The sequence below is a fragment of the Sylvia atricapilla genome, chromosome Z (genome assembly GCF_009819655.1).
Source record: "Sylvia atricapilla isolate bSylAtr1 chromosome Z, bSylAtr1.pri, whole genome shotgun sequence".
Classification (NCBI taxonomy): domain Eukaryota; kingdom Metazoa; phylum Chordata; class Aves; order Passeriformes; family Sylviidae; genus Sylvia; species Sylvia atricapilla.
The window spans coordinates 29,628,857-29,641,594 of NC_089174.1; the positions used below are offsets into that span (position 1 = coordinate 29,628,857).

Genomic DNA, 12,738 nt, shown 5'->3' on the forward strand with positions numbered 1-12,738 from the left:
CAAAAAATCGCTTTAGCAATTTTTTATCCTATTTATTTGCACTGTAGGCCCATAATGAACTGTTCCCACAAGACATTTTAAAAAATTTAGTCCACCTAATTATTCACTAAAACTAGTTGACAGAATATAGCTGATGCTGCATATATAAACTGAACAACATTTTAAATCAAATGTACCTTATCCTATGATGCTTTGGGAAGGCTGATGTGAAACAGAGACTGGACAGAGCTAGAGGATAAAGCAGGTATTTATTGAAGGGCATCACCTGTGGAGGTTTTTGCTGTTTCTGATTTACTGGACATTTTTTCAGTTATTTATAGTATCCTTTTTGACATGAATCATTTAAAACTAGCAGCTTCATTGACTAATATGTTACAGCTCACTTTGTGATTTCATCTATTAATTCATGAGTACTTTGTGTCTTTGTTACACAGGATACATGTTACATATCTGAAGCAAATACAATTAACTTTGACTATACAGTACAAATGCTAACAGTTTTTTGTTGGTGTCTATGATATGTTAACAATTAGACCTGTTTAATTAGTTACGGTAATATACTCGGACAGTTACTGAACAGTTCTTTCCTGACCAGTCTGAATTAAAAGTATAATGCTACAATTAACTTAGCATCTTTTTGCAAAATTTGTTAATAAATAGGTCTCGCATAAGCTGGAGTATTTTTACTGTGTTTATCAATCACATTTATTCGTTGTTCTGAAAAATATTGCCTTAAGTAATGCTTTTGTCAAATCAATATTTTTCTGTATTTCTTAGGTCATACAGGAAACCAATCTGAGGCAAATGTATACAGCAGAAGAAAAATACGTTATTAAAGTATCATCTTACACAAAACAAAATCTCTCTAGTAATACATGCTTGAAAGAAGCACAGTATCTCACTAGTTCAGTGGATATGGATGAAAGAGGACAGTTGGAAAACCAGCGGCAGGTAGAAATATATTTCTGTAACAGTGTATGTTGTGAACTACCATCCATTTTATCATGCATTAAGCAGAGCCTACTTGCATATGTTAGTATGGTGTGCAGTATGAATGCTAGTGGTGCGTGTGCTTTTATTTCAGGACATCAATAATACATTAAAGTCATTGGATGCACGTTTGACTGCACTGTTCGACAGACAGAAACTCCTGGAACACAAGGACAATAAGCTCAGGCAAGAGAAGAAGGAGCTTTTAGAGAGAGGAAACCACAGGAGGCAGTTGGAATCAAAAATTGGTGTGAAGTATGATAGGTAGGAAACAAACTATGTTATCTATGAAAATAAGTACAGTGTTTATGTTATAATTTTAAAAGCCAAGATATTTTTGATTTCTCTTACTGCAGTATGCTTTTACCCTTAAAAAGTAACCTGTAGTTGAGCATCAGATATAGGTGATAATCAAGACAAGGAAGGTGTTTAGAAATTGCTACAATATCTGAGACAATATATACCAATGTTCCATATGATTTTCTGTAATAAAATCATAGAATTCCAGTTAAGTATGACTGCATGTATTTACTCAAATATTAGGTTATTGTTCTGACTTTGTAGCACATATATAGATAATACCGTAATGTGCATAAATGGTATTAAGCGTGTCAGGAATTGAGTAAGTCCCCAGTTTCCATTGTGTTATTCAGTACATATCTTTTATTTCTCTGGGCCTCTACAATTATTTTTGCTGTTACCATTTCTCATAAGGCAGAATCTGAGCATAGTTCAACAGGTTTTCATTTAAGCATACTCTCCCAGAAGGCAGTGTAGATCACATTAAAATCCAGTCTGGAACTTTCTTGTTTCAGCTTAGGAGCACTGTCTACCAATTCTTCTACTGTGCTCCTCATGAGAGAACTTTGTTCTGTCCTGTCAGTGGTTTCGATGGTGGAATGATATGGGGCTGTTGTTGTTAGTCTCTTGTCTGTGGTGAGCAGAGCACCCTCATCCTGTGCTGCAGAGTGTATGCTATAGCCCCTGACCATCTTGATTGCTCTCTAAGTTTGTACCAAATTGTTGAAGTTAGGCACAGTGGTCCAAACTGTGTCCAGTGCTAAACAGAGGGGAAAAATAACTAATCCTGCCAGTGCTTCAACTCATACAGCCAAGGACCATGTTTGCTGCCAGGGTGCACTGCTTGCTTATGCGCAACTCACTTTCTACTAATGCCTCAAGTCCTTCCCTGCAGAGCTTTGCTGCAGCCAGTCTGTCCTGAGCTTGTATCACTGCCAGACCCACTGTCTTCCCCAGACAGGACTCTGCATGTGTCCTAGCTGAATCTCATATACCTTCTGTCAGCCACTTCTGTGGCTTCAGCAGACCCCTCTGAACTACAAGCCTATTGCTCCCTGCCATTCATTGTATAAAAACCTGACAACAAGCCTCTATCTGCTCTTCCATGTCACTGGCAGGAGAGTTAAGTAGGACAGATCTAGAACATAATCCTTGGTGCTGACTTCTGAGCAAGGACAACCAAACAAGAGTAACCACAAAACCACATTTTCTTACCTGTTTAGTCTTCAATTAATCCAGACTGTGATCTTCGAGTTTGAATGCATTAATAGTGTGGGACATAACACTGAAAAAGTAAGACTAATAAGTCTGGATCAAGCAGAGGAAGGTGGAGCTGATGCAGGTTAATGCTCTCACAGGTATCCAGTAGTGAGGGTAAGCCGAGCTTCCCACTAAACACACAGAGAACACATCTAAACAGCCTGTGTGTATGTAGTTCACATTGCACAGTGGACACACAGAGCACCTGGACAAATGCAGCCCCTGTGGTTGCCTCATGTTTGTGCTGTATCTAAGCAGGATGGGGTTACCCTGGTGCATTGTCTGTGTGTCCCTGTGGGCAGCATGGATCCCATTGGCAGCTGGTTCCAGATGCTCTGAATCGGCACAGTAACTATGCCTTGGACTTGAGTCTCCTGAATTGTTGCTACCTTTGCATTGGAAATGCAAATGCCTGAGGCTGTGGCCCTGCTTCTGTTGGCCTGTGCAGACTGCCTCCCTTACCCATGTGTGCCTGCATGCTAAACTGGCTGTGACTCCCTCGTTTTCCAGTAGCTCATTCTGTGGTCTTTGTTTTGGAGATACATAGGTAATACGTATGTTCAGATGTAGCCATGACTCTGCCAGTCTGCACCTCATGGCCAGTACTCCTATCATCTTACCCATAAATACACACATGGCAGCAGTTTGTTTCAGCCAGGCTGATCCCTCCAATAGCCATTTCTTCCTCTAATGTCCCCCTTGCATACTGACGTGCATACTGTCTTGGCTCTCAGGCCACTTGCTGTCTAGTGTGTCTTGGTCTTTATTAGGGATCAAACGCTCTCTTGCACACTTGTACCATGGTGCTAGCAGCATGGACAATTACATCGTCCCACTGCAATAGTGGCTGTAGCTTAGGTACACTCACTCTGGTCTCTTCAGCCAGGTGAAGCCATCAGAGATAAGCAGCCCTCAGCCCTCCCCTCTAACTTGTGATTTGACTACACTTGCTTGTACTTAGACTTCCAAACACACAAATGCTGAGTGGAGTTCCTTGCCCAAGAAAAGAGGGAGGAATGGAGTTGAGAATGTGCCAGTTGGGCATGGCTGGACAAGGGTAGCAACCAGCCCACTATTTACATCTAAGTGTCCCTCTTACCCTCATATTCCTCATAACGGAGGTGTTTTCCCATACATGATAATCTCTTAAGTTAGTGTTGTGGTTTGAAAGTAAAATGAGCGAGAGGTTCCAAGTCAGAAATACAATTTAATGAGAAGAAAAAGGAAAAAATATAAAATAAAAGCAATAACAAAAAAGACTACTGATAAAGTCAGAATATAACCTCAGCAGGGTGATGGAAGCAGTCCAGGTGAGGTGGTCTTCCTGAAGCAATGATCCCATAGAAAGGTCTGGTAGCTCTGGTCCTCCGGGAATCCAGTGGATAAGGGCTGCCTGTACTGTCCCAAATCCCAGTTTATATCCTGGTGAGAATGCTTGGCTCCTCCCCCTGGGTGGAGCATCTCACAATGGGATGATGAGTCATACAGGGAGTCCTTGATGGCCCATTAAAGAGATAGCTCCTGGTGGGAGTTATCTGTGAGTTATGGGCAAGGCATTGATGAGCCATTAACAGAAGGCACCCCAGAGGGAGGGGGGCCTGGGATGAGCACTGCTCCAACAATTGGATTCTTCAGGTCATGAAGATGGTGATAGAATACATCCTATACTATAACCCAGGACAGTTATCTAATTCCTCTCTTTCCTCAGATTTATTTGCACACTTGAATATGTAATAAATAGTAAGAATACTATGCTTTTCTGCTGCATCCCATAATGTCCATTCTATAACACAATGTCCAGCACTTTGCTGTTCCCAGGAGGTGCAAAGTACTGGGCTGGCAGCTGAACAGCTTGGGAGGAGTCTCAGTAATAGCAGCTTTTTGACTGCAGAGGTTAAAGAACTTTGTTCAGTCAGGGACACCAGTGTTACCCACTACAGACAATTTGACTCTGGATTGATGACTAGTGAGTCTGGAGGTCTTGGCCCTTTAGGAGCAGAGATTCAGGGCAGTGTCCACTGGAATAATAGTAAAAATGTCAGAAACAAGACCCCTTGTTATGTTATATATCACCTTTTTATTTAGGTACCTTCTGTATCGTAAGTAGGAACATTGTTTGGTCTCCTCTGTGTAATTTTTACAGTCTGCTGCTTCAAAAAGATTATCTGTATGTTCATGAGCTACAGTGAGCAATTGGTAACTCTGGTGAGCCTTCACAGGACTTGCCCAGCAGTGAGGCTGCTGAGCCACACTGAGAAATTTGGGTCACACAAATCATCCCACAGATACACTGCTGCATGTTTGGTGCACTCACACTAGTGCTAATGCAGACAAAAATGCCCACTAAAATGTGAAAGAGGCACAAAACCAAAGGGTTTCCAGGTAAACTGCAGTCAGTGTAGAATAGCTAGTTTGTTAGAGGGGAAGGAAGGTGAAAAGGTGGTGTGACTCTCTTTTTCCAGAACTGTCACCAAAGGTTGTGTGACTCCTTAAATTATGTTCAGTCTTCCAGATGCAGTCACAGATAGGCCTGTGTTTACTCATGTCCTTGAAGACTAGTGTGGTAGCCCTGTTGACTTACTTGATAATAGTATTTTCAGATACTACTTCTGCATTTCACAGCCTGAAATTACACGGGAGCTGTATCATTGCCTGGAAGACAGGCTTTTTGTTTATGCCAGTTACTTTTTTGGCTTGTAGCATGACATGTAGATGTGGCTCTTAGGGACATAGTTTAGTGAGGGATCTTGCACTGTTAGGTTAGTGTTATAAATGAGAAGAAGTCAATTAAAAATAACAGAATTTATTTAACAAATTAAAAAAGCAATTTAAAAAACAATTAAAAAGCCACAATAAAATTGGACAACATCGATTGAATGTTGGGTGGGCAGAGTGACAGTAACAACAGTACCGTCCAACCTCAACCACACACCCTATATCTTGGTGTAAGGGTTTTTATACGGTTTATTTGTCCTGAGGCTAAGTCCATTGAAAGTCCAAATATTGATGTATCTCTTTATTTCCAAGCGAGGTCTTGTCAGAGGTTCCTGTAAGTGTGAGAAGACATTGATAGTCTTCCTGGATCTTGTCTTTGGGGTGCTGATTTGACCATCCTCCGGATCTCCCACCGAGATGTACATCAGATGTCGAGCAGCTGTAAAGTGGAGGCCCATCCTTGCTGAATGGGCCATCTCCAGTCCCGCTATGTCATTTCTGTTGCAAATGTTGTGGTTTCACAGCTTGCACCACATGTCTCGGAGATGCCCTGGAGTAGCTTTTAATAAACCGAATCTTTGATACACGAGTTTATACATTACATTTACCACAGTTAGTGATTGGACTCAGTGGTTTTAAGGTCTTTTCCAACCTAACAGATTCTGTGATTCAATTGTAGTGCAAGAAAGCAACTGCCCTCAGTGCAGGGGGTGCCTTGGTATTGACTATGCTATTGGGTTTCACGCCTGGACAGTGGTACTGAGGCTTTCTGGGACAGGGTATCCCTTTCTCTGAGTTCTAAATTTGCATTCATATCTGCTCTCATGTCCCTATGCTCCTCCGGGTTTGTGGAGATGGGCATTTCATGGATTGATGGCTCCTGTGGTAGGCCTGGATGTAGCCAAGATTCAGGGTATTACTTGGGCTTTCGCCAGTTGCTGTTGTCTCTCTTTTACATGTGTGCAGATGATCTTTTATCAGGTACCCTAAGGGAAAGGTAAAATTGATATAAGTGACAACCACTTGATCCCTTGCCACCTCATTGTTTAACAGCTGGGTTCATGAAGTATGGCATGCCCTTTGTAAATGCTTGATGAGTCTCCATTATTACCTTCTCCATTGTGCCCCTAGAATTGCTTCCTGAAGGGACTTGCTTTACCATTTCCTCAGGGATCAAAATGAGAATGACCGATTTGTATATCCTCTTGGCCTTGTTTAGCAGTTTCGGAATGCTTTTTAGCTCACTAAATGTCATTGTTCCTCTTCCATGTTCTGAAGGTCTAAATCAAGAGAAAATTCTGTTTTTCTGCACTAAGATGAGGATACAATTTATTTTTTTTTGCTAGAATATGTAACAAGAATTAAGTAAATTTCTGAACTTTCCTGTGTTACATTGTTGTGAAGAACTACTAGAAGAAGAAAAGTAGCGTTCCTTACACTGATTTTTTTTCCTCTAATTTGAAATTTACAGAAGGACTGTGCTTGCAGAATGATACTGTTAATAGCCAAAAGCAGAGTTTCTTTAGCTGTTACTTTTTTGTCTGTTGTATTTCTTTGGTTTAAAGGGCATAGGCTGGGAATGCCACCATTGTGTTTGGAATGTTTAGGATTACAAATTCCTTTTCTTGCTAACTGTTGGTTTGTGATCAAGTTTAAGAATGTTTGTATTTTTAGTACAATTTATTTTTAATCCCATTTAATCAAATATTGATTCCTTCCATAGTTTAAGACAGCTGGAACAAGATGCTATTGACCTACAGAAGGAATTTCAGCTGGCAAATGAAAAGATCAAAGAAATAAATAAACAGAAAGCAGAACTTGTTACTGAATTGACACATCTCATGAAGGTATGTATTTTTAATTTGGTATGTGTTCCACTTTTATGAAAAGTCTAATTCTTGTCGTTTGAATAGGAGACATGAAACATTTGTTACTGTCAATGTTTTCAAACTATCTTTCTTCATTGTTGAATAATCTTAACTTTTTCACTTTTTCATCTACTTTTAAAATTTTTTTTAGTTTGTATTTCTGATAATTATTTTAAAATTGCTTAAGAGAATTGGAAACAAATAAACTTTTTCCTGTGCCCGACTTCACAGTGTAGAAACCTTGCAATGAAGTGACAAATAGTGAGGCTCTCAGACCTTAGCTCAGCACTGTGGTTAGATGCTAGCACTCTCAAAATTTTATCTTGTAGGTCCCCTAGGTTTCTGGTGGTAAACCTTATTTTCCCTTTCATTAAGGGAAAGGATTAATTTGTATTTATATACTGATCATAAAAAACATGGTAAACAGTTGCTTTCAATGGCCTGTAATTGTAGCTACCCTTTAAACAGTAAACAGTCCATCGATGGTTTTGAAGCCTCTGGACTGTTCCTGAGGGTGTCTAGATTGAAAAAAACCCCAAACATTTTAATGTCAATGTTGTCAAACCAGGTTTTAGTGATCACTAAGGCCTGTTACGTAACTTACGAAACACGGCCTTCTTTAGTCGTCATGTGCTGTTCCAGTTGTGACATCAGATATAGGAGTTGCTGTACATCTTGTCAGTCAACTGCATTGGCAGTACAAGATGCGTATGTCTTTTGTGGTTTTTTTTTGACCTTTTGCAATCTCTCTATGTGACATACAACATCCACCAAACCCACCTGTTGGATTCTTCTCGCTGAGTAACAACTGAGATGCCCTTTGCTTTTCTTATATTTCTCATGTTGGTATATAGTGAAGGGAAAGAGAATAGGAGGAGGGAGGGTTGATGTAAGATTGTGGCTTGAAAGTGCGTGTGTGTATGTATCTACATATGTGTACTTATATATATTTGGTTGAAGTTATAGGAATTATGTCTAGATACACACTTAAAAGTACACAAGGACTATACATCTTGAAGACCTCGGGTCACCACTTTTCATTGAATTTGAGAGCAATATTGATGAGCTGAACACAGTGTGAGATTGTATGTTACGGCTAAAAGGATGGGTAGTTTCTAAAGTAGTGATTATATAAGTTTTGGGTCTGGGGAAAAAAGCTCTGCTCTGTTTTCCTGTGTGTAGAGGATCATACCACTGAACATCGTCAAAGTAGCTTTGGCTCTTCAGATGACCAGAGTGACTGCTGAGAAGAACAGACTACAATCAGAGTACAAAACAGGAACTGTACAGCTAAGAGCTGCACAGGTAACAGTGTTTATGAATACTGGGGTATCTACTATGAAAACATCTCACTGGGAAGCCTTTATGGTGTTGAAAAGGATGCTTCTGTGTCTTTGCTTAGAAGTGGGTGTTAGTACTGCTTAAATATTTAGCCTTGAGTTCTGTAGTTTGACTTTGGCCTCTTCATTTAAAGCAGGATAGTAGCTTTGTCATCCTCAGTTAAGACAGGTAAGCTGCTGTGAAAATGTGCCACTCAGTCCTTTATCCTGGATCTTTTTATTATAATAAAAGGTGTGTAAAAAGGCCAACTGTTACTTGTAGGATTACTTTCTTCTGCGTCTGTCCATAAACAAGGAGCTCCAAGCTACATGGGATATACAAGCTCAAGATGAACCAGAAAGCGCAATGGCGTAGTAGAAGTATTTTACCTTTCTTTCATTGCTCATTTTTTTATACTGTCATTAAATGCCTGCCTTGGAGTACAGAAAAAGAGACTGAATGGTCCTTCTCCTGGTAGATTGTGTAAGGAAGCTATGCTCACTTCAGGTAAAAAGTCTGAGGAGCTGGTTGCGCAGCAAGTACACATTTCTAAGAGCAGAGGATGCTGTCATTGCTTGTGGATTGCTGCAAAGCAATACAAATTTTTGTATTTGTGTTGTAGTACAATCTTTCAATGTACTGGGGAATAAACTGGCAAAGTAAAGGGTGGTAAGTTGGGGATATTTCTTTGTCTTGCAAGAGTTCAGCCAACTAGAACCTAGTAATTCAATTTGATTATAAAGGTAAAAGTAAAAATTGAAAAGCAGCCAGAAAGGTAGGAAATAGTTATTTTGTGTAGATGTAGTGTGCTTCCATAAAGAATGGTCTTATCATGTAGTTAGAAAATCACTCGAGTTATAGTTACCGTCACTTGCAGGAAAATTAAAGGAGGACTTTATAAGAGGAGCACTAGAAAGTAACTTGAACACAGAGACAAGTCCAGCGTGTTACTTAGAAAACCACTGTTGCATAAGTTCTTACACATGATGCATCTTTTACTCAGTTTATCTTCAGTGAAAGTAATTTAATTGCTCGTGCTCAGTAAGGAAAGGAGTAAGAATGAGTACAAAGCCATGAATCTCATGTTGGTAATGTATATTGTTGCTGGGAAATGCATTTAATGTTTCTAGTTGTCTGCACACATCTTCATAATTTAGGAAGTAGCTTGGGCTGGTACATAGTTAGGTATCTGGTCAGATCAGTAGACAGGACTTCTGATTTGTAACATTCTGATAATTCCTAAAAATTGTCTCCTTCCTGGTAAAAGGTGTGTATGAGTCTAGTGGTGTCCCGTTGAGGCCCCTTCAGGAAACCAACAAGAACATTAACATTGCCACATACTTTTTAATATCTAGAGGAAATTAGGAATCAAAACTTGTGTATTTTTATTTAAATTTGTCTAAATTTTATTTTGTATGTTGGTATTGACAAACTGGCACAGTTGAGTGAATATTGAAACTTAGCTTGTTGAACTGTCAGTGCATTTATTCTAGTACATGCTTTATAGTAACATAAAATATCTATTGCTTTCTAGTTTTTCTGTTCCATACTGAATATTCTCCTGCCAAATATGTATTTTCCTCTTCACTGAAGAATTTTACTTATCTTAGCTTGGATAAAGCATATTCAGTATTGAATCTGTTTCAGATTTTAAGTGCCTACAGATCAGCTTGAAATCTTGTTTCATGCTCTGCTGAGCTCCTTTCAAGTGGGTTCTTTATATACAGTTGAGAAATGAGATTCCCCACTTCAGATGATTCAGAATTGATTTGGGCTCTGTAAATGATCAAACACATAAAATTTATGCTTCTTGTATAAAAAAAGTATGGGTGCCTCTCAGGGGATCTTTTGCTTTCATTATCATGTCAAAATATTTCAGATTAAGCTAGTTGACTTTTGAATTTGTGGGATACAGAATACTATTACAGAGCATTTGCAGATAGCTAGTGGAACATAACCATTGTGCTGTACAGTTGTATTTATGCTAATTCAGTGTAGCTTGAGATCTTGGCTGTAAAGAAAAGGAGGGACATCCTCCCTTTACTGTTTTATCCTTATGGTTCTAATGCCAGTCTTTGCAATCCATGTGACATTTCCCTCCTCTGCAATAGACTAAATGAAGTAGAAGGGGTGGTCTAAAAAAAGCTTCTTCTAAAAATTTTCCACCTTTCTGAAAACACCAACACAGTATAGAAAAATACTTTTACAGTGTGTGTGTGGAGATTGTGAAATGCTTATCTGTAATGCAAAGATCTGTTTTGTAGTGCTTGGTGGAGAGAGAGGGAAGAACAGAATGTTTTGAGTTGATACCTGCTGAGAACAGTAGCCCTTACTCTTGTGAGATAATCACTGATAATCGTACCCATTACTACCGCTTCTGTTTTATGTAGTAAATAAAGATCAGCTACAGTTCCAGAAAGTAATGAGAATGACTATCAATGTGACTTACCAATACCTGTGTCCTGTACTTTAAAACTGTGGAACAAGCATTTCTCTAATGGTATGATTTCCAAATGAAAACTGAATTTTTTTCACCACTGGAGGGCTCCTATATTTAGCTGAAGTACACAACAGTAAAACTTGGGAAGATAACTCTTGAATATACATGTGTACTTGTTAAGCTGAGAGCAAATAAATTTAGCTGTTTCTGAATAACTTGCTTTTGATCAGTTTACCCTGGTGTCTGTTGACTTGATGAGCAGGGAGGCATAATGAGTTCTGTTAGTTGAAGCAAATTTTTTTGGTATTTTAATAGTCTGGTTTCACCTCCTTTTTCTGCTTCAGATGTGGTTTGTTACTAGTGTGCTAGTCTTGCCTCTGGAAATTCACAGTAAAATAAAACGGTGGTGATTTTTTAAAGTATCTTTTAATATTTCTAACAGCAACGTTTTAATGAACTGGATAATAGGAAGCAACTTCTGTATGAGAAGTGCATTGAATTGTTGAAACAAGCTCGATACGTCTGCAGATTGCGTCCGGATCAAGATTTTCCAGAAGAATTTCAAGTTGTATGTACAATAAGAAATTGTCACATATCTCTTGACTTTCTAGCTTCTCCTGCAAAGAATATTGTATATTTTTTATTAAAAGCTCCCAGTAAAGGATCACATGTAGTTCTGTTACTGTCATTAGCTTTTTAAACCACCTTTAAAATAGTACTGGGATACCCTTTGACTACCATTTTGTTTTGTGCACAAGGGAGAAAAAATTAGTTGAAATTTCAGTTGAAATCCACCTTCTCATGTTCACAGAAATAAATAGAGGCCATAATTTTCTACCTTCCTGCTCTAATGAGCAGCACAAAAGAACTGAGGTCTGGACTCAGCCTCTTAGAAGTATTCATTTAGATGGCTTATCTAGCATAGTGCATGTCTTACACCAGATCTCTGAGTATCTGTGCCTGTACAAGATAGGCAACTAAGGAGGAACTAATTATGTATAGTAATTATGTAACAGCACTTTCAACCTTCTTTCTCTGTCCAGAATAGTTAGTAAGGGAATCTTGCTATGTTAAATTTTGACTATGTGGCACCCTGATTAACAAAGTAACAATATAGTTTATGGTTTATTCAATTTTTTTTTAAGAAAATAGGAGTCCTTCATTAGTGTTGCTTTGTAACATGCACAGTCCTTTGTCTTGTAGGCTTTTCATACTCTTCCAGACACATTGGAGGAAATTGATGCTTTTCTGAATGAAGAGAAAACCAGGGCTTCCTGTTTCACAGGCCTCAGTGCTTCGGTATGTTCACTGTTTTTCCTCCCCCTCTGTCCACATTGCACTTGTTTCCCACTCTGTGCTAGATCTCTTGGTATAATAAGCTAGACAGTAGGAACAGTGTGCTGTAAATGCTAGATTCTGCATCTACTCAGATTTCAAGTAGGTTCTTTAAAAAAGATGCCTTAAAAAAATTACAGTCATCTGAGAGAAACAAAGCTTTACATTTTCCTTGCTTTAAAGTTAAAAATCTGTCTTGTTTAGTGTGCAGTGCAGTAGTCTGTGCAATTGTGTTTGAATAGTATCAGTGCAGTGTGGTATTTTTACAGTCAGGATTAAAACTAGCAAATGTGCTGACTGCTTGTTTTCTATTCTGGCAGGTTGTTGAGGAATACAATAAGCAAACACAGGAAATACAGCAGTTGACAGAATATCTAGAGGAAAAGAAAAATGAGTTGAATAACTATAAGCAAAACATTTCACAGGTAATAGCTCAAGTTACCACTTCTGTATCATTTTTATAATTCTATATCATTATAGGAATGTATGTACACAGAAATAAAGGATAAC

The 12,738-nt window shown here is 38.8% G+C and overlaps 1 protein-coding gene across 2 annotated transcripts in view; it reads left to right on the top strand.

Annotated features, from left to right (window-relative positions):
- The window catches only part of SMC5 (structural maintenance of chromosomes 5), a 41,648-nt gene that overhangs the window by 21,648 nt on the left and 7,262 nt on the right, over window positions 1-12,738 (top strand). For both annotated transcript variants that reach the window (XR_010745919.1, XM_066339939.1), the window contains exons 14-20: window positions 778-951; window positions 1,085-1,254; window positions 6,989-7,112; window positions 8,316-8,438; window positions 11,336-11,461; window positions 12,097-12,192; window positions 12,549-12,653. Coding sequence is in view for 1 of the 2 variants with exons in the window: in XM_066339939.1 (XP_066196036.1) it covers window positions 778-951; window positions 1,085-1,254; window positions 6,989-7,112; window positions 8,316-8,438; window positions 11,336-11,461; window positions 12,097-12,192; window positions 12,549-12,653 (918 nt within the window). In the remaining variant the exon portion in view is untranslated. The remainder of the gene's footprint in view (window positions 1-777; window positions 952-1,084; window positions 1,255-6,988; window positions 7,113-8,315; window positions 8,439-11,335; window positions 11,462-12,096; window positions 12,193-12,548; window positions 12,654-12,738) is intronic.